Below are 23,318 nucleotides of genomic sequence, written 5' to 3' on the forward strand. Positions count from 1 at the left end.
GGGTAAGTGGTTGGTTGCATTAAGCAATGTAAGTCATTGTTCACTAAAGATAGGAATAATCTTATGTCAGCAAAGTTCATGCAGTTATCTTGTCTATGAGCGCATCATTCATCATTTAGGCATACTTGAGAGAGTAGTCTAAAACCCAAATCTAAGACTCGAGAGATCGGATTGGAACGCATAGGCAAGAATGGGGAACTTAGAGATAAGCTTCATTTGCTATCACACAGTGTATGCACCCTACGGATAAGATATTGCATGCGTCCAGGAAGTAGGATAAGGTGGTATGCAGTTATCACGCTCATGCAGCGAGAGCTCGTGAGCGGGTTATGGAGGTTTAGGTAGGCATAGGCTTCCCGGCACTATCGTAGATACACTGCATACATCCTAGAGTTAGGCTCAAATGTGTGTAGCATGATTGCATGGCTTGCGTTGACTAAGGTTACCCTTACAGTCATTCTTAAGAGTTGCAATGAAATCATCTCCACATTTTATCTATTTTCTCATTCATTTATTTCATGTCATGAGTTGTCGTGTGTCTATCTCTCTTTCTTATTCTCATTGCATTGTCTGTTAGCTAGGAGTAGGAGTAGTGTTAGCTTAGAAACCTCCCATCCATTCTTTTATTCAACCACTGCATGCACATTACCGCATTCAGCCAGCTATAAGTCCCTGTGTTCGACCTCGGATTACCCGAGAAACTTGCGTTCGCGTTATACTTGGCATGAGCGCAAGAAAACTTGTGACAGGATGCATGGTCATCGCATACATTTGTTAATGCATAGTCATTCAAACGCATGACCATCAATGCATAACAATCAATGCATACCTTAAGAACATGCATCACATATTGCGTCCAAGGGATTTTAGTTGTCGAGTAATTGACATTTAATTTCCGGTCATCTAGTTAATTTTATGATCCTACGGAAAATAGAGTGTTTGTGTCTATGAACGCTACCTTCCAAGAGGAGAATCATATTAGGGAACATAGTCCGCGTAGTAAGATCGTGTTACATGAGCTTTCCAACGAAACTACTGAAACTTAAACAAGAGTTGTTGAAGGGTCTGCCTCATCAGTAAGAATTGTTGATGATAGTTCATCTGGTAAGTCAGTTCCACCTCAAGAGTTGAGGGAACCTCGAGGTAGTGGGAGGGTTGCAAACCCCTATGTTCGCTATCTGGGTTTCACGGAAATCCTAGCTATGGTAGCCGATGGTGACGTTGAGGATCCGTTGTCTTGTCAGAAGGCAATGGAGGATGTTGATAGGATGAATTAGTCAAAGCCATGGATCTCAAGATGGAGTCGATGTACTTCAACTTAGCTACACAAGATGAAATTCACTCCTTCTCGAAACCGGGGTAAGTAGATAGATTGCTTCTTTAAGGGCTGATTTAGGGGCTTGAACGATGTCGTGCCACACACCTTCTCATAGCCCCAGAGTTGTCCACACGTAGTAGGACTATGTTGTATTGTTCATTAAAGGGATCAGTGGTTCTTAAAGAGTTAGATGTACCTACATGGGCAAAATGGTAAATTGACGTTATGTATGAAGGGTTATCGTACTGTTGATTGATTATATTCGATAGACACAGAAATATATCTGTGGTGAAAAGAGTGCAGCTGTCGGTCATTAGTGGAATGCCTGGCAGTTAACGGATGGTGGATCTCGTGGCTAAAGAGTTTAGTCAGTTATTCACGTACTGTTGGAGCTTCAAGTCATAGGTCCATAAGGTCCCCTTGGTACCTCAATGGATTCAAGTTGAGAATAAGTTTTTGGGTCAGTTTGAAGTGTTCAAATTGACAAGAGAGAGTTTGATTATATATGATATGATCAAACGGGTCATATATGATATAGTTGACATAATGTATGAGATACATTAAATGGAGGAAATGGATATAAATATGATTTATATCTAGTGGAGGAAAAAATGATTATGGTTTGTATGTTGTATATGATGTGATATCAAAACTATAGGTTATAAATATAATATGATTATATTTATTTATAATTAAACAATTATAGTGGTTTTTTCTCCATAATCGTATGTGAAAGTGGAAGGTTACATTCAGTTTTCATAACTGAAGGATAAAATGAAAATAGCTCAAGTTGTCCTAAATGACCGTGTACATGCGCAGTCGACCTAAACGATCGTATAACTTTTTCTAAACGATCACACGCAAGAGCGATTTTTCCTAAACGATCAGCCCCGATTTACTAAACGATCGTGCACCTGTTTCTAAACGATCAAGCACTTGTCTATACGATAGACACAAAATCTCTCCCACTTTCTTGGTCGTTGTCAACGATCGTAGTTTCCTCCTCCCCTCTACCAAATCCAGCAGAGCTCACACCTTCTGGATTCTTACTTCGAGAATACTGAGGTTATTGAATGGTGGTGTCCTGCTTGCTGTGTGTTCATGTAGAAGATCGTTCGGTGGTGAGCGATAGCGAGGTTTGGTGGACGATAGACTTGGTGATCACGATGACAACGAAAGTTGCTGATCTTGACAAGAACGAGAGTTCAAAGGAAGAAAAGTTCTTCAAAGGTAAGTCTCTTATCCTTTGTTATTTAATTTTTAATAGCATGTCGTAATTTGTTAGTAGATGCATAACTTGTTGTATGTTTGTGAATCTGGTATTTCTGTCACAATGAATTTGGAAAGATCTTGCTTCAGCTCATAGGTCCTCTTTGATAAGAGTTCCTTTAGGGCGGTCCTTTGATTTTCATGGGTGCGACTAGCCAGATTGCTGACTCAAACCTACCACCTTGGGAATTCATCTGATTGAGGAGATGGGAACTCAGCTACACAAGATGGAATTCACTCCTACCCCGAAGCAGGGATAAGTAGAGATTCCGGGGCTTGAATAATGTGGCGCTACACACTTTCTCATGGCCCGAGTAGTGTTCACTCAGTGGGATTATGATGTATTGTTCATTATAGGAATCAGTGGTACTTAAGAAGTTAAATGTAACTATAGGGGCAAAACGGTAAATTGGCCCAACTGTACTTACCAACAATCTGTGAAGGGTTATTGTACTGTTGATTGGTTATATCCAATGGATACGGAAATGTATCTGTAGTACGAAGAGTGCAACTTTCGGTCTTTAGTAGAGTGCCCGACAGTTAACGGATGGTGGATATTGTGATTAAAGAGTTTAATCAATTATTCATGTACCATTGGAGCTTCAAACTATAGGTTCATAAGGTCCCTTGGTAGCTCAATGGATTCGAGTTGAGAATCAGTTTTTGAGTTAGTTTGAAGTGTTCAAATTAACAATAGGGAATTTAATTATATGTGATATAATTGATTTGATGTATTAGATACATTAATTGGAAGAATTGATGTAAATATGATTTATATTAAATAAAGGAGAAAAGAACTATGGTTAAATATTACATATGATGTGATATCAAAACTATAGGTTATAAATATAATATGATAAGTTAGTTATTATATTTATTTATAAGAAAAACAATTATGAGATAATTATTTTAGTGTTGGTTATTTCTTTTCTTCATTAATCGTGCAAGTGGGAGGTTAATTTCAGTTTTTAATAACTGAAGAATAAAAATGAAAAGAGTTTTCTTTTTTTGAAGGATCACTTTTATTATAGCATTTACTAATCGATCGTTCATGAGAGACTATACGATTGCCCTTTCAAGAGACTATACGATAACCCTTTCAAGAGACTATACGATAGAGCGAGAGACTAACGATTGAGCGAGAGATTGCTAGATGATTGCACCGACGAGAGCAAGAGATTTCTAGACGATCGAGTACCCACTATCTATACGATAGACTAACTTTCTCCCACTTACTCGATCGCATACTTCCTCCTTCCCTCTACCAAATTCACACATAGCCCATACGTCCTAGATTCTCACTCCGAGAATACCAAGGTTGCCGAATGTGGTAATGTCGAGGGTTGTTGTTCAAGGATTAATTCTTGATTGCAGTGAGAGCGAGAGATCGTGATCGTGTAGACTTTACTGGGATGCCGAACCAGTGTAGATTGAAGGAATCCGTGAAGAAGAGTTCTTCAAAGGTATTTTTTTGATTCCCTTCGTTTTAGTAACATAGCCTGCTGTAATTTTCTTTATAATGCATAACCGTTCTTGTATGTTTGTGAATGCATTTATTCTTTCACAATGGGCTTAGAAAGATCTTGCTTCTACTTACTGGTTCTCTTGAATAAGAGATCCTTCAGAATAATCCTTATACAGGGCTCCTTTAGTCAATTTTTATTTCTAATTCATTAATCTTTTAGTTAGGAGTTAATTTCTAAATGAATTACTAATTTTATTAAAACAAATTCACTTTAAGAAATAATCTTTAGTATCTTAAACCTTAAACCTTTCAAATTAAAATTAAAGATAATCATGCATATTTATTCTCATATTTGAAAAATAAAAGACAATATTATCATAAGATAATTTTAACATATAAAAATTAATATTAATATGAGAGAATCTTATCTTTATTTAAAAGAAATTCAATCTTATTAAGATATATGCAATCCAATTAAGGAAACAAATATCCTAACTTAAGTTTTCATAAATAACAACTATATTTCAAGATATAGAAAATATAAACTAATTAGAAAATTTTCTCAGATAAATCTTTCAAATATAAGAAAATTAAGATGCATGATTTGCAATCTATGATAGATTTTATATACATTGCACAAAAAAAAAAAATTGATGCATGCATGATTCATAACCTCGGTTGCGGCATCTATGATATTGAAAACAGGATAAGGGAAAAATAAAAGAATCTACCTTCTAGCAAAGGAATAAAGCTATAACAAATTACACACGTTGAATGTTACCCCAACAAAGCATTGATAAAATATTGATATGCACTTCATCAACAAAATTATGATCAAATGCCTAACCGAAACCTTACAAATGCCTCCTGGAGTATTTATTAAAAATCAAACTGGATTTGAAAAGACGGAGATTGAAAATAGGATGAGAACGTCTACAATTATATGTATATAAACAATTGACAAAGTAACAAATTGAATTGAGGATAGAATTCAATATACTTTGGAATGCATTGTATGCATGTGATAGAGACTAGAGAAAGTTCTGCATAATAACTCACAAGTTTTGTTTAAATCTTTTACCCACAAGATCACATTTTCTTTAATTTCCAACTCAATTGCATAACAATTAACCAAAGATTGATTATGATCTCAAAGTGGAAATATGACTGAAAAACTCTCAAGTACTTTAAGACACAAGTTGGACTCATGTTGAAAGATTTTAATTTCAATGCTCACATAATATTTATATCAAGTTTACAATTTAATCTAATTAAATGTAAAATTTAATATCAAATATATCTTAATAATCAATTCACAAACACATAAATCACATATATAGTTTAATTATACTCACCTTCTTTGAATTTTAGTTTTAAATAACTCAATAATACATTGGGTCTTTATTATTTTGGTATTCTAATGAATCAACTTTAGTCTCAATAAAATATCCTATGTGGTAGAGATTCGTGTTGATAACATGTTATAAAATGGAGAGGAGAGAAGAACAAACATAAAAACACAAGAGAGAAATGGAAAGAAGAAAGAAAAAGAACATATGTATTATGCTCTATTCAATTGTGTTTTCAAATGATCTTTACAACCTCTATTCATAGGATTGTGAGAAACAAGAATGAAACATAAAGAGGGGACAAGATAATGGGGGATCGTATTGGGTATCAAATTAATATTATACTTTAGTATTTATGTCATAACTTTTAAAATATTATTATGTCAAAATCTTAAAAAGGAAAATCACGTTTTTAGAGATATTATATTTTATTTTTCCTTATTCCAAAACTGCCCTCATTAAAAAGTGATTCATGATTTGGCTTCAATGATTTCATCTTCTCCAGCTTTTTTTCTTACGCATTCTCCCTATTCTTTCCTTCAGTGTTTCTCCCTCGATTTCATCTTTTTTCCTAAAATCGCCTTCAAGATTATTTTGATTCATTAGTTTTCTCCATTGCATCGTTCATTGTTGAAGATTTCTTTTGATTTCGGTTGCATCAATTGGAGAATTCTTGAAGCAAATCTTTCTGTTTTACAGTATGTGTTTTACGGTGTTCATGGTTTGTGTTTGATTGTTTGGCTTGAAGTTCGTCCTCTCCTTCTTATTCACGATTGTGCGTTAACAAATTTAATTTGGAAATTAGCCTTTGAGTGGTTTAGATTTGAGGCAGTTGCAGGAATGTATATTCACGGTTTGTGTTCACTTTATTTGTTTGAGATGAAAGTTTGTTTGATTGTTTCCTTGAAGTTCATTCTCACTTGCAGTTTGATTTTTCTTGTTTTCATCATCAATTTTCATTCGATTTTATGTCAGTTTGTGTTTGATGTATCTTTTTTAGACTAGATAGTCTATTCGATGGTTTTCTTGAAATCCATTCTTGGTTGAAGATTATTTGTAATTTGTGTTCAATTTCTCTGTTTATAGTTTTTGTGTTTCAGTTTGTGTTCTTATTATTCTAATATTCTTTGATTGTTTTGTATTCTCTTTCCATATAAATTTTTCTAAATTCTATTCCATTAAGATGATTTATATCTAATTGTCATATATTTGCTATCTGATTTCTATTTGGTACACATCTGATTGCAATTTGATTGTCAAATATTAAATACTTTTTTATTTCTATTTTATTGTCAATTAATGGTTATCTGATTAATATTTGATTACTATCTGATTACCATAATTGATATTATACATGATGATGATTCTTATGCTTTGATTCTCAAGTTCTTTCTGAAATTAAAATAAATGAATCCAGGTTTGTTTTTCACTTATTTTGTTATGTCGATTTATTTTATACTTATAAGTTAGTAATCAATTTGTAATTACTTGACTCATATACCTATTATTGGTATATCAGTTAACTGATTATATAGTAATCCGTTAGTAATCAATTAATAGATTGCACATATATTTATAATAAGTTATTTATTTTTCTCCTTTTTTTTGTAGAGTCATTTATTGAATATGAATTGGATTTAAACAGTCATTTTAAATATTGTTTCATGGTTATAGGGTCATCAAATTAAAGGTTGAGATATTGTAGACTGAATAATTCTGTTGATGAGACATTTCTAAAGTGTAAATATACTGGAACATTACTGACTGCCTTAACGATGGATTGTAATAGTCAAACTTTTCATCTTGCTTTCAGCATTGTAGATTTAGAAAATGGCGTTTGACAAAAAATGTGCTTTCTGTTTTTAAACTTTTCCTCTTGGAACTGGTTTTTCGAGAAGTTAAAAGTTTGTTTCGGAGATCAAGATGGATTAGTTATTGTTTCTTATAGGCATATAAGCATTTCAAAAGTTGTTTTAAATGTGTTTCTACCGGTTCAATGTGGTGTTTGTATGGAATATCTTTTGAAGAATTTGAAGTTTTTTAGTATATAGGTTTTGGAGTTGTTTTTAATATATGAATGGCATTACTATGCATTTTGATTTTGGAGTTGTTTGACATTTGTTTTTACTATATGTATTGAATACATTCTCATTAGAATGTAATCAAATTGTAATCAAATTGCAGTCAAATAACAATATCACAAAAAACAAACTATGTGACAAGGAATAGGGGTGTTCATGGTTCGATTCAGATCAGTTTGAGGCTCAAACCAAACCAAACCGCAAATTTTAGAAAGTATTTTTTTTCTAAAACCGCACTTAATCATATGTTTGGTTCGATTTCACAGTTTGTTTTCAAGATAAAAATGCTTTACGTGAGGGTCCCAAGTTCAAGTTTCACATTTGTCTTTTGTCTCATGAAGTAACTTCACGAGACGGCTTACGACAGTGAAGAGTCTTATACGGAGAGTGAGACGCGAGATGAGATCTGAGAGAAGATTTGAAACCTTTGAAGCAATCTTCCTAAATATATTCTTACCTCATTCTTCTCTCCCAATTGACAACAGCTTCAAGAGAAGGGGAATATTTTTGTGGGTAAGGAATCAGCTTGTAATCGACGTGAAAATGGCGTTGAAGAAATGGAGTGGAAGATGATGGTCTCGACGTTGGCGTTGAAGAACTAGAGTAGAAGATGATGATATCGGCGTTGAAGAGAAGAAGAAGAAATCGAAGGAAGTGAAAACCTGAAATTGCATTGAGGAGCACGATTTGATTCAAATAAGTGAGGGTATTTTCAATATTTTCTTTTCAGCCCATTAGTGAAATTAAGCTGAACTTAAAAAGTTTGACATTCTTGGAAAATCAATAAATATTGTCCATAGACCTAACTTTAGAAAACTTTTTAAACATTCTTGCAACTGCCCCCAAGATAATTATGGAGAAAAATTGGAGAGGCCAATAAGTGAGTTTTAACCCATGGAGACGATGCATGGACATCTACATAATTATCATATCTATAATAAAAACAATCTTCTGTCCATTTTCCAAGATTTACCAGAGAAATGAACAGAAAGCACTTGTAAGTTTTTTCTTAAAATTCAAATTATTTAAATTAAAATAAAAACTAATTATTAATTATTATCTATTTAATTTTTTTAAAAAAAAAATTTCTGTCCGTCTTCCGATAAGAAAGCATATTTAAGGTTTTTTTTTTAAAATTTAATTATTTAAAATTCAAATTAAAACTAATTATTAATTATTAAAAATAAGAAATATTTAAAAAAAAAAAAAAAGAAAAAGAAAAAGAAAAAAACCTTCTGTCTATCTTTTAGGTAAGTCTTACCAAAAAAATGGATAGTAAGCATATAAATAGGTTTTTCTTAAAATTTAATTATTTAAATTAAATTTCCCTCCTGATAAGTTTCTTATCGAAAAATTGAATTCTAATGTTGTGTGTATATTCTTTATTTTATTTATATCATGTTTTTTAATTAACCAAATAATGTTGTGTGTGTATTTTTTTTTTTTTTACTTAAATCATGTTTTTTTAATTAATCAATTAAACATAAGTTAGACTAATTCCATTTTTTTAAAAGGAAATTAACGAATTCCATTAGCTTTTATAGTTCTTAATATATTTTATTTACCGTTTTGAGTTGAAAAAAAAACCTCACATATTTTCTTTAAATTTTCCCAAATTTTAAATTATTGAAAATGTCACATAAAGATTTCTTTACGAGAAAAATTTCAAATTTTTACAAAAATCTCCAACAATTTTTTTTTCATAAAGTGTAAAGTTGAGTTTGAAAAGTTCCAACAGAAAAAACTAAAATAGAAATCTCTTGAATAAGAGATAAAATGATATTTTCTTAGTGTAAAACTTTCACTTAAAATAAATAAGAAAGATGCTAGTAAAAGTAGTTTTTAAAACGATAACAATTTTCCTTTTGAACTTCTCCTCCTAATAACAGCTAGTTGTTAGCTAGGTAATGTGTTACATTTTGATTGTTCTTTTTACCATAGCTATGATACAATATCTATTTAATGTGGTCCAACCCGACTAATTAACCAGTAAGAACAAGAGTATGTCATGATTCTTTTTCTCTAGAGCAATATTTTGATACAGCCTCTCCATGCATCTCCTTCATTCACAAAGGAAAATAAATATTTTTAAAAAGAAAATTTTACGTGTCAACTTTTGATTGGATAATTGAAAGAAATACACAAAGGTGAATGAAGCCCGAAATGCACATGTTAAAAGCAGGAGAATAAAAAGATGGTCAAACTGCCCACCTCCCGGGCGCCTATTCTATTCCCAGTGATTGTTCCAATAATCATTGCTACTTGTGAATATTCCCTAGCATAATTATGAGGGACAAATAACATAAGCTGCTCTACTACAACTTTGCAAGTCTATTATTTTTTCTATCATCTGTAACAAAAGGAGTATATAAGTAAGAGAAGCTCAGTGTCGAAGAGATGATAAAATTCAATGAAAAATCAGCCTAAATTCTAAGTCTAGACAAGAAGAGTGCTGTTCAAATCCCACGCTGCAGGGAATGCAATGCAGCATGACCATAACAAAAGCTTCCTTATTCCCTGTGATCAATTGTGAACAGAGAAAAACAATCATTCAGTTACAAGAAACCATAAGATGAAGTATTAATAATTTCTTACTCTGCAGAAGGCACCAACAGAACAGCTTGATCAGCATCAACCAGAGGAGGAGCTTCAACCTCTATTTTGGGTTGATCAGGAGTCAGAGTACCATCAGTATCCATAGTTTTTGCAGGAGATGTAGGTGTGTGACCTGCAGCTGGTGGAGAAGCTTTCTTGTCCTCAACTTCCTTCCCTTCATCCTCGGTATCTTTGGTTTCTGTCCCTTCCTCCTTTGCTTCCTTTGCTTCCTTTGCTTCCTTTCCACCTTTGTCCTCCTTCCCTTCCTTTGTATCTTTGCCATCCTTGCTATCCTTTTCCTCGTTATCCTTTCCATCCTTACTATCCTTTTCCTTGCCATCCTTGCCATCTTTGGCCGGTTTTGGCGGAGGCATCATATGAGGTGGAGGAGTCTGTTTCAACTTCAACAGAATCTGCCTCATTCGTGACAGATCGGTTGGTTTTCCAGGTTTTGGACCCTGAACGACCACTATTGAAGGCTTCTTGTCAGCATCTTTCTTTCCTCTTCTCTTCTCAATATTAGGTACCTCTCGTGGGATGATCTCTGCAATTGCTTTCCAGTAATGTTGGTCAGCTTCTTTGTGGAATTTTTCCTGGTTAGCATGGTAAAGCTGCAAAAAATTGAAAAATAAATAACAGTACATAGAAAGGAGACATTGACAGGATGCAGGGTCAAGGATATGAATGTAAACAAAATGCTTTCAGAGGTTTCACCTTCTCTCTTTCTCTATTGTGAGCTTTATTTGTTTCACAATTGACCCTCCTTTTCTCATAAAAGGATGCTTTATACTCTTCAGCTTCATTAATTATTTGATTCCTCATCTCCTTTTCTTTCTGCTCTTTCTCTTCAAGATCTATGGCATTTTGACTGCACTATACAGTTTCCAGATTAATAGCATATAACTAAGAACAGAACATAAATGATGAGGAAATGATTTATCGTGAGAAAAAAGAGAAAACAGAGAAATATGGTTCCCAAACAATTTCCCTTCCACCTCACTTGACCAGATTGTGCAACAATACAGAAAAATTTGAAGCAATCACCGCTCTAATCTTTACAATTGGCCAGGGATCAAAAAAGAAATTCAGACAAATGGAACCCGAGTAACCATTACTTCCCAGTTCCCTGCAACTTGAGTTCAAACAACTGTGGCCCATGAAGCCAGCTAACCCAAATGATACATAATAGAGATAAGAATTTTCTACAGTATCAAACTTCCCAAAGAATCAGGTAATAATTTCTTCAAGCAGACAGAATTGAGCATACCCCTTTTTGCTGTCCCCATTGCTATAATATATAAAACGATGTAAGAAACTTGTCTATGGTTTGGTCATATTAATATGTTGGACATTTATGCATGCACGTGATGTTAGGACAAATCTGTAACCAATATCTGTCTTGTACCAGGCACAGAACTACAATATTCAGACATCCAAGTATCGGACAGAAGTGAATTACATTAAACAAATACACCTACATATTTGATGTCAGATATATTGCAACAAAATGACCAACTATTCATAGTTCCTTCCAAAAATTCCACCAGTAATGGATTCAATCAGTGAGAAGCCATTATAAACACGATCTAGATGGTAATTTTTATAAAAACTAAGAAACCCCTATATAGATCATAAGACTTCGCACGCATGAGATTAGCGGGATGAAAGTTAGTAACAAAGAAGATTTGAACCACCGCTTGCGGCTGACAATTTAGGGTATTGGGTAAATTTTTTATGTCATTATGAAGAGAATGGAAAACCTAAAGACCTTCCATTTCAATTTCCAGCTCAAAAAGAAACCCATCAAGTTGAATGACCTCAGAATTTACAAACGATTTCATTTCAGATTCAGCCACAGAAGGAAACATTTCAATCCTTCCCAAAAATATAAAATCACAGATCTAAAACCAATCCAATCTCTCATGAAGAAATAAGATTAACGGTAATTAAAAAACGCACCGTCGCCATTCGCGTCGGGCATGGCCTTCCTCCCGCATTTCGCTTGGGTCCGGGAGAACCGGTCCATCAGAGACAAAAATCCCACCATCGTCAAAACCACCACCACCACCGGCGGCGGCGGCATTGTCATGGTTTCCATCGGCGTGAACAGAATCAAAGGGAGATGCATAGTCGGGATTAGGATTGGAAACTCCAAAATCGTAAGCGTCAGAGAAATTGGGATTGGTGGTGTCTCCAGCGGAAATGACGTCGTCTTCGAAAAAGGAAGGGGGAGGATGAGGGTGTTGGTCGGCGGAGGTAATATCGTCGGAGGGAGAGAAAGGGGTAGAAGAGTCGTGGGGGTGGGAGGGGAGACTAGAGTCATAACCGACGTAGCCATCATCGTCAAAGGGTTGCGCCGTCGGAGAATGGTGGTGCTGTTGTTGTTCGAGTTCTTCATTGGTGAAAGTGTCGAAGGAAGCCATTGTTGAGAAATTTGCTTCGTCTCCCTCCTTGAATTGGAAATTTCTGAGTTTGTTTGAAGTTTGGGAGTTCTTGCGGTGACGATGAACGCAGTGTTCGGATCGAGAAACAATAATCAGGAAAATAATGGCATAATAAATAGATAAATTGATATTAATTCCACGTTTTTCATTCCTTGACCGACACGTGTCGGGCATTTGAAAATATTCGCATTTTGACAAAAGGTAGCTTTCCCAATTCCACTACAAACAAAAAATTTGGGTGCAGCAACTGTAGCAATTCATTTTCTTTTAAGAAAAAAAATATTTAAAGATTACTTTTTGGTGAGTGAGGTTGTACTTAAGTATTCTTCTCACTCTAAAACAACTAATAATTCTTCCTCGAGATTATATTAAAGATCTATTGATATATTTGATACTTATTATATATGAATAATAATAGTCAAGCATGGCTGAATTTACATAAATTTTTATTATCAATTTTAAGGTTAGAGATTCGATTCTCTAACTTTTTTTATTTATTATTTTATCAACATATTTATAAAATTAAATCTCAATATCAATGCCGATATTTTTATCTTTGACGTGTTACATTCTTTTTTCTTTTCTCCTACTATTACAAGTATCTTATTAGAAAAATAAACCATATTTTTGTGTTAGAAGTGTTATATTGGTAATTGACACACATCTTGTCTCTTAATGTTAGAGATTTGATTCATTAATTGTGAAGAAATCAAATCCAAAGAGGAAAGTGCATGATAATTACTATTAAAGCTTAATCCATCTTTTTATATTATATTAATTAATAGTTAACTATAGTTAGAAATGAACTATTTGCAAACTTCAACAACCATATTTATAAGTCTAACAAAGAAATGGTCATATGACTCATTTTGAAGTACTACAAACCAAAAAGAAACTTCACTTTGAAGTGTTATTCTATCTAACTATGAAATGTCATATTGACGGGTAAAGTGAATCCATCTTACTTCAAAAAGAAAAAAAGAAAAAAGCATCCACACAAATTTGTAAAAGGTGACGAACTATTTTTAGACTTCAAAATTTTTATCATATGGTTCTAAATGATTGCTTAGTTTTTAGTTTTTGCTTTCACACAAATTGACATGATAGATAAATTAGGTGTTTATCTTTTATAGGTATAAAAATAAAAATGAACATCGTGTTTTCTTACTAAAAAGAAGTCTTTTATTCAAAATGAAAAGAGGAGAATAGAGATTGAAACAATGGTATCAATGTGTGTTCGGAATATCTTTTGAATTAAAAAATAAGTTATTTTGAAGAAAAAAAAAATCATGTGTTTAGTAACCTCCTAAAATAGATGTTTAAAAAATAAGTTGGTTTGAGATAAACACTTGAAAATAATTTTAGAAAAATGAATTTTGAGTGTTTAATTGTTAATCTCTCCTTTATTTTTATGAGAAACTTTGACAACGGTCTGCGGCAGCCAACCTTTGACAACATTTTTGACGATCATTGTCGGTCACCATCTCCGCTCACCACCTCTATTGACTGTCGCGGGCCAATCTTCGACCATCATCTCTGGCGACTGTCGCCGGCCACCTCCAACCACCATTTTTGACACCCGCCGGTCAAATCCAACCATCACCTCTTTGGAAAAATCTTTTTATAGTAATTGAAATTAAGAAAAATATTTTCAGGATATAACAAACCAATAAAACTTTTACATATAAACACTTTTAGAAAGAGTTGCCAAACACACGTATGTGTTTTTATTTTAATAAGTAATTATAAAAAATGTTTAAATAAATTTTTTTTTTTGCTAAGTCATTCGAAATAGACCCTTAGTTTCTACGTTCAAATTGTTAAAGCTTGTGATCAAGCATCTTTCACGTCCAAGTATTATTTGCCCTCTTCTCTTCCTTCTTCTTTCACTTTCATTTTTTATTTGAACATATTAATTTGTTCGGCTTGTCTCAGTAAATTGTCCAAACAGGACAAATTTTTTAAATATTTTAATTCATTTGTTTGTATGATGAGAGTGAGATACACGAAGATTGAATGCACCCAACTCTTAATTGTTTATGCCCTGAACATAACATGGATGATTGTCGCACCCCCTCCCAGATTACCCTTTTAACCTATAAGGGAATGTGATTGCAACCGTTACCACCCTTATGTAGCACTTACTGCCTATTGAATTAATTCACCTGCTTAGAAACCCTGGTATACGAACGTATTTAAGAAATATACAAAACAGCTTAACTAACATTTCACATACTGAAACAGTAACAAGGTTTCATACAACTTTTGATAACCACAACATATGTACAATATAAAAATCCAGTGGGTTTCGACATACTAGCCTAGCCCCTATATAAACAAGACATGTGTGCAATATACACAGAACCAACACCTAAACTTCTTTCCAAATTAAAGTCCTTGGGTGGCAGAGCAGCAGCAAAGTTACTTCTTGGGAAGTTGACCGCTATCTGGGGAGAGAAAACATTTTAAACGAGATGAACTACTAGCCCAGTGAGTGACTAAATAAACATAACATCATGCTTAAAATTTGAAAACTACCAAGCAAACTCATACTTAAACTTAAAAACATATAACAGCTAGAAAACTTTAAACATCTGAATACTTAGTTGAGAAAGAACTCCTTTACTCAATCTCTCAACGTCAAGCCCTAGCTGGTGTGGAATGATCTCAACACAACCAACATCGAATCTACCTACGTGCACGTGGTAATAATTAAGTACCATCATACCTTAGGTACTATGTGAAGGAACTCTTATACAAGAGTACCTTTGAGCGGAAGCCGATCTTTCCAAAGAACATTGTGACAGAATTACCACATTTACATTCAAACAAACAGATATGCATCATACTACAAAATTACCGGCATGCTTAGAGATAAACAAACAAGAGAACAAGAAAACGTACCAGTTGAAGAACTTTTCTTCATCAAAATCTCGCTCTCTCCAACGAACAGGTGCTCTCGCTCTCATTGGAATGTCAAGCTAATCGTTCACTAACACCCAGTCGTCTACACACGAACGACCTCCACAAAAAAAGAAGAAAGATGGGGACGACACCATCACTTGGAACCCTCGGTGTTCTCGGTGTGAGAATCCAAAGAGTGGGCTCTGTTGGGATTTGGTAGAGGAGATGAGGATATAAAGATCGTATACAACGATCAAGCAAGTGGGAGAAAGGTAGGGTATATCGTATAGACTGTGCTTGATCGTTTAGAAGAAGTACACGGTCATGCAGAAAAAAGGTTGCGATTGTCTATACGATCGTTTAGTAAAAGATCGGGCGCTATACAATCGTTTAGTAAAACGTAGGCGATCGTTTAGAAGATGGCGCATGCGTGTATGCGATCGTGTAGTAAATTCAAGCTATATATAGTCTCTCAGTTTACTAAGCGATAGGCAGCATACACTTCGTTGAGCGAATTACATGATATTTTACAAAATAAAAACGATTCTCATTTTATTCTTCAGTTACGAAAACTGAATAAACCAACCACTAACACACGGTTACGGAGAAAACGGCGTGCACAATTATCCCATAATTTTCAAAATAAAATAATAAATATAATCATATTATATTCATTAACCTATAGTTTAATATCACATATAAACTATAGTGTTTTCTCCTCCACTAGATATAAATCATATTTATATCCATTTTTCCTCCAATTAATGTATCTCATACATAAAGTCAATCATATCATATATAATTAACCAGTTCAATTATATCATATATAATCGAACTCCCTCTTGTTAATTTGAACATTTCAAACTGACTCAAAAACTAATTCTCAACTTGAATCCATTGAGCTACCAAGGGGACCTTATGGACCTATGGCTTGAAGCTCCAACGGTACGTGAATAGCTGACTAAACTCTTTAGCCACGAGATCCACCATCCGTTAACTGTCAGACATTCCACTAAAGACCGACAACTGAACTCTCCTTATCACTGATATATTTCTGTGTCCATCGGATATAACCAATCAACAGTACGATAACTCTTTACAGATGCTCATAAGTACAGCTGGGCCAATTTACCGTTTTGGCCCTGTAGTTACATCTAAACTCCTTAAGTACTACTGATCCCTCTAATGAACAATACAACATAGTCCTACTATGTGTGGACACCTTTCGAGTCATGAGAAGGTGTGTAGCACCACATCGTTCAATCCCCGGGATCATCCTTTAAATGAGCAATCTATCTACTTACCCCTGCTTCGGAGAAGAAGTGAATTCCATGTTGTGTAGCTGAGTTCCCAGCTCCCAAATCAGACGAATCCTCAAAGTGGTAGGTTTGATTTGGCGAACTGGGCAATCGCACCCATGCAAATCAAAGAACCGCCCTCAAAGGCAGAAGTTCCTAACTCATTCAGGATTGAGGTCATGTTACCTATGATCATCCTAGTGAAGTGAAGTCTCTGTCATAAACGACGTTATATAACAAGACGTTAACAATTCGTGGTCAAGTCTTATACAAACTCTTTGTATAGAACGCCCCCGCTCGCACGTCCCTATATGAATGATCAAGATCAAACTATCTGTAGCAAGTCACAACACTTATAACTATTCCACAAAGCGTGCCGCATCTGTAGCGTTACCAAGATAAGATTTCCCCCCTATATCCATATACTACAAACCATTTTGGTTATCATTTAAGACATGATCCACTTGTATGTCACCACATACATATTTAAGTTATATAATGACAACCAAGGATTTTAGTTTATTGGTTTGTGGTAAAGCAAATAAAACATCCAATATTCAAAGACAAGTAGTGAAGAAAATATCATATATTATACATCACAAACGTTCGTACAAAACTGTGTATACAAACTACAGGACATGAGACTTTAGGACATCACCCCAATACTATGGTCCAGATACCTTCTTAGAGTCCTTCAGTATTAGGTTTACCATGCTAAAAAACAAAAACTTATTCTTTACAAACATGTATACTTGAAAGCATAACAACACGAATAAGAGCTTTCACATCTTTTTAAAACTTCTAATGCATGCTTTGTGTACATAAACACATAAATACTTAAACATGCTTTATAAACATTCTTTTAAACTAGCATGTGGTACTAGCTCTAAAAACTTGGTTTTCTTGAAAAACATTCTTATAATTAAGCAACATGAGTTACTAAAACATTTAGAAAACTTCTTAAATTTGTCACTCACGGCTTTGGAAACTCCTTTTAAGATTGGTAAGCTTCTCATATTAGTGTCAATCCTGTGGACATAACAATATACTTTAGCTACTAGTAATGGTCTCCCTTTTGAGACTAACTTGCATAATTAAGCTCATATTTACTCTTTATTTAGGATTCCTTCATCCCAACGTATACCTTAGGTGTTCATCACTTAGTTTCTTTGAATTTTATGTCTCAATTAGGTGGCCAACAAGCAACACCAATGCCCACATCATGCGTCAACACATAGCCTAAGCGTCTGTCCAGCCACTTGCCTACACAATGCTTATCAGCCTAAGCGCTCAACGCTCAGTGCACACGCCCCCTTAGCCTAGCGCACGCCTTCAATCCCCTCACATGCAGCCTAATTTTTTTACTTGCATAGGGCCTTGCATCAATCAATCCTTGCACGTGCACTATCTTCAACGCGTCCAAGCCTTCAACACATGCCTACACAACGCATCGCGCACTCCCCACACAATTCAACGCTCGGTCTGGCCACTTGCGGGCGTGTCAGCCCTTGAGCTGCCTGCTTATTCAACCCAAGTAGCTGCCTACTTGTTCAAAATTTCCAAAATCAACTTATAATTCAAATAATTCATTTTCCAAGCCTTTTCTCAGAAAATCTATAAACTTGTTCAAAATTGTCTTAATATGCTTAGCTTAAATTTTGAGCTCAAAATTTCTTGTGGTTGAAACTTGAAATCTTCAACACTGGCCCAAAATCACTCGAGAGCTCAACCTTTTTGCAAACTCTTCGAATTTCAGCTCGATTCTTATAGAGTTTCCTTCCGGAAAGCCTAGATCATCAACTAGACTCATAAAGCTATCAAACGGCTCTGGAATCACCCTGATAGCACAAGTGAAACGCTCAAACCAACCTTCTAAAGCTTGTCATCTTTTTTGTACCACAAACTGCATGTTTTCCCTTTATTACCAAGCTGCCACATCATTCCACTAATTGGAATTAAATGATCTGATCATGATGATTGGCCACTTAAATGATGGTTAAGTTTATCACCTTCCCTTGACCATCAATGCAATGCTCATACTCCATGCCATTGCTTGCTACCACTTGGCTGTATGCCCCCTTCAAATAGTGCATCGCCTAGCCTTAGCCCTCACATGGCTCAATCCCATCGCATCACCAACTAGGCGCATGCCTTGGCCATCACATTTTCTTATTGTCGCACGTCACCACTAGCCAACGCACTCACGCAAGCCTCGACGCGTACCATACCCTCATCGCACTACCCCTTGGTGCTAGCCAACTTCAATGCGTAACCACCGAGCAACATGCCTTTTATGCCTTGTGCCAATGCCGCCAACGCAACCCCACACGCACTAACTTCCAATGCATAGGGGATTCATGTTGCGCCCGCCTACCACTCAACGCATACTCTAACGCATCTCCTTTCCTCGCATAGGCTTGTGGCCAATGCATAGTCTTACCACCACGCTGCCCAGCCTCAACGCCTAGGCTACCTCGCCCATGCTGTGCGCTCGATGCCTTGACAGCCTAATGCGTACACGCCCTTGCCTTGTCACGTGCATCAATAACCTTTCAAGGTCATGATCATCGCCTTCCCCTTGCAAACGCATAGCCCCGCACACCACATGCTTCATGCACCCATGCTTCACAAGCTTCATCGCAAGGCTAACACTTAGCCAAATTTTCTACTTACTAAAACCAAAACACCTTACTATCCGAGATTTCATTTCTTAAATCTCAAGACTTCTTCTTTCTTCTTTAATATCTTTATGCCCTTCCCTACAAACATAACATTTATTCATGTATCGTTGCTAAGTGGAGGAAAATTGTATTAATTAGAATGACTGTTTGGCCTATGGTGTTTAGAGTACAAAATGGCGAGGAAAGATCTTCAGAGGGTATGATCAGAGTGGGTTGAGGGACGGTCTAGGGCTGGTCGTCGACAATGGTAGAGAGGCACAGATGTTCTAGGGTGGTCGTCGATGGTGGCAGAGAGGCACGGATGTAAGCTGACGAGCAGAGGGAGGTGACGATCTGAATGGGTGGTCGTCGATGACGATCTGAGTGGACTCTCTCGGATGAGTTGTTATATGGAAAAGCAGGTTTACCCTGTAAGATTGGCTACCATGATTACCTTGACCTCATCTTAGTCAAAATCATGTAGGAATGCTTGATACATTTCACAGGTTGATTGTAGAGGGAGAAATCAGAAATTCATGGAGGCGATACACGCCATTCTTTGTTTTAAGGAGTTGGAGGGATGGGTTTATCTTTTTTTTGGACATGATTGATCCCTTCCATGCCCAACTTTATGGGATAATATGATCACTGAGGCTTCATGTATGGATTTTGATTTGTAAAATAAATGGATTTTCTTATTTTTTTTCTTTATTTATTTGATATTTCACGTTTTGATACATTGATATATCCATACATTAGAAAGTACAAATTTGTCCTTAAATTTAAATGTTTAAATATTATGTAAAACTATCCTTAAATTTAAATGTTTAAATTGATATGTTATGAAAGTTAAAAAATTTGTCAACTCAAGCATACATTGGTGAAAGTACAAATTCTTTGTTATAAAATGATGGTTTGATTCCTCTTCACAATAATCAAACCTAAAAAGAACCTTTTTTTTAAGAATTTTAAACAATTGTTTATATATGTATTATCCCTGTTACTTAACTCTTTTTTTTTAAGTACAACTGAAATTGGGAGATCCAACCTCCCATCTTTAAGATGAAAAGTCATATCAATTACCACTTAACTAAACTTATTTTGATATTTTTATTTTTTTATTTATTTCTTTATTTTTGTTGGAAAAGAAGACAGTTAGTTAAATGGATAAATGGCAAAAATAGTATTTCTCATATTCAAAACTATAATATATATACTTTTATATTACAATGGTAACTCCATATTTCTTTCTTTACTTCACTTAACATGCAAATGAATTTATGTATTGATATCCGCTAAATTTATTTTTGAAAAAATTTCTACAGATGGAATCTGGAAAAAGAACATTAGAGATGACTCCTGGAGATTCTTCCAAGAATCACATATTGCGATGGCAATGGAAGAAGAAGAGAGAAAAGAATAAGATCTTAGCTCATTTTTGTTCATTCTTATCAACAAGTTGCTCCACATCTCCAAGTTCCACTTCATTTTCTCTCCATCCAATTTCATTCTGAAACAAAGATTCTATTTGTTCCAACGACTTACCTTTAGTTTCTGGGACGAACTTATAAACAAAGGCAACCGACAGAGCAGATATGAAGGAGAAGATGAAGAATGTTCCACCTACAGTGATTGCTCTTGAAACTGATAAGAAAGACATGGCCACGATCCCACTTGAAACCCTGTTGCCTACTGCTCCAAGAGCGGCTGCTTGGGCTCGAAGCTTCAATGGAAAGATTTCAGAGGTTAAAACCCAACACACAGGGCCAATTCCTACTGAAAAGAATGCTACATTCCCACACACCCAAAAAATAGCTAAACCAACACCAACTTTCCCATTCCCAATAAAAGTGAGTGTAAAACCCAAGCAGAACAAACAGATTGTCATCCCAATTGTGCTCAGATATAGCAATGGCTTTCTACCAAGCTTGTCAATGAGGACAATGGCAACCATTATGAAACCTGTCTTTGCAATACCAACTGCCACAGTTGCTGCAAGAAGCTTGGAGTTACCATGAATTCCAGCATCTTTGAAGATTTCGGGGCTGTAATATACGGTCGCATCGATGCCGGTGATCTGTTGGAAACATTGGATTCCAAAGCCAGTGATTAGCATTCGTTTAAGTGCAGGAGAAGGGTTTAAGATCTCTCTCCAAACACTCTTTTCTTCATATTTCTCTGGACTGGAACTTCCAGCAGCTAATTGGATTTCTGCCAATCTTTCTTCCACTTCCTTTTCATTGTCTATGGTTTTCAGAAGCACAGATCTTGCATCTTCGATTCGATTCTTCAGCACCAACCATCTGGGAGACTCTGGGATGATGAAAAGAGCAACCCCAATGAAGATGGAGGGCAGAATCCCCACAGCAAGCATGATTCTCCAGTTTTTGTGGGCAGGTAGACCAGAGAAGGCGAAATTAGAGACATAGCCAAGTAAAATCCCAAGGTTTATGAAGATCTCTGGGAAGGAAGTGAGTGAGCCTCTAGCAATGGTGGGGGAAATCTCAGCAATATAAACAGGAGCAATCATAACACCTAACCCAATTCCAACTCCAGCCAATATTCTACCAATGAGCAACACTTGAAAAGTGGGTGCCAGTGTCATAATCGCTGCACCTATTTGAAAGACAAGAGCAGCCAAAGCCATTGTCCATTTTCTCCCAATAGCATCTGATGTTCTTCCCCCAGCTAAACTTCCCAAAAGAGAAAGAATACTCAAAATCCCAACCAGAACTTCTTCCTGTACCTCAGTTATCTTTAGATCCTCCTGAATAAAGATAATTGCCCCACTCATCACACCCACATCTGTAAAGAGATTGGCATTGGCATATAAGATAAGAATTTTGACCAGTCTCAAGTAGTTCCATAAAAAGTAAATTAAAAACCCAATAAGCTCGATTAAGCAGCCATACTAATAAAGGGAGGATACAATCATACAGCAGAAAATAGAAAACACGCAGACAACTAAAAGAAGCATATCATATTAATTGGCAGTGAATCAGAACAAGTATTTCAAGATTCGAGGTTCTTATGCTCTCTCTAAACAAGTATTCTACTAAATCGAGGGTATTATCCATTAAAAGTGCATACCGTATCCAAGAAGAACAGAGTTGAGAGAAGCAAAAACAGCACAGGCAAGTACATATCTGCTAGTACTGGCACTGGGATCCCGTTGGTAAGCGTGGTGGTGTTGTAAAGCATCATCCTGATCTTCATCAAGCTCGGAATCCATTCTTCTGTACTTATTCTTGGCTCCTAAAGGAACTCCGGAAAAGCCCAAATCTCCGGTCCCATTTTGTTGGACGGCGACCAATCCCATGGGTGGTGTGGTGGGTGGATCGAATCGGAAAGAAAGAGGGGAATGGTTGGTTGGGTAATAAGATGATAGATCTGAAAGAGAGGAGAGAAGGATGAAAAAGAGTGGGTCGTCTCTCTCAGTGAAGCCCAAGTTTCTTCCGATCCTTGCGCCCTAAAACAGAGTAGCGTATTTGTTAATTTGCAATGCAAAGGGAAGGGATGCTTTGGTGCAGTATTCAATGGCATTGACCTTTGACTTCCAATCGAGTAACAGCTGTACTAAATTTTACCCATTTTTCTCAAACTGTTTTTTTTTTCTCAATATTTTGACATATTAATTATTGATATTTTATTCAATTTATGTTAGATGTAATTTTTTATCTTTAAAATATTAACATAATTTTAATAATAAAGAGTCAAATAAACACTCTTTAGAAGTTAATGGATTAAACGGATGTTTTTAAAAATTTATAAATCAAAATAGAACGATATTCAAACTTATGAGCAAAATAAGATTTAATTGCTTTTTTTTGTGTTTTTTCCTTTCTTTTATCGCCAACTGCTCCACCATTACCAATGTCGGAATATTCTTCAGTTTTTATATGTTTTTTTTCCATTAAATCACGGGGGAAAATTAA

General features: G+C 35.4%; 2 protein-coding genes across 2 annotated transcripts; both read right to left on the reverse strand.

Moving 5' to 3' along the window:
- Positions 1-9,677: 9,677 nt before the first annotated feature.
- Positions 9,678-12,695, reverse strand: LOC120087660 (clathrin light chain 1). Its single transcript, XM_039044507.1, is given in 6 exon segments — positions 9,678-9,999; positions 10,078-10,688; positions 10,792-10,945; positions 12,037-12,564; positions 12,566-12,636; positions 12,639-12,695. Coding segments are annotated over 6 exon segments (1,428 nt in total). The 3' UTR covers positions 9,678-9,992.
- A 7,860-nt stretch (positions 12,696-20,555) lies between these two features.
- LOC120089323 (probable polyol transporter 4) lies at positions 20,556-22,907 on the reverse strand. Its single transcript, XM_039046758.1, has 2 exons — positions 22,474-22,907; positions 20,556-22,188 (listed from the first exon to the last, which is right to left on the reverse strand). Exons 1-2 carry the CDS (start codon positions 22,700-22,702, stop codon positions 20,816-20,818), a joined length of 1,602 nt encoding a protein of 533 aa, XP_038902686.1. The 5' UTR covers positions 22,703-22,907; the 3' UTR covers positions 20,556-20,815.
- Between the last annotated feature and the right edge of the window lie 411 nt (positions 22,908-23,318).

This window comes from Benincasa hispida, chromosome 10 (assembly GCF_009727055.1).
Source record: "Benincasa hispida cultivar B227 chromosome 10, ASM972705v1, whole genome shotgun sequence".
NCBI lineage: Eukaryota > Viridiplantae > Streptophyta > Magnoliopsida > Cucurbitales > Cucurbitaceae > Benincasa > Benincasa hispida.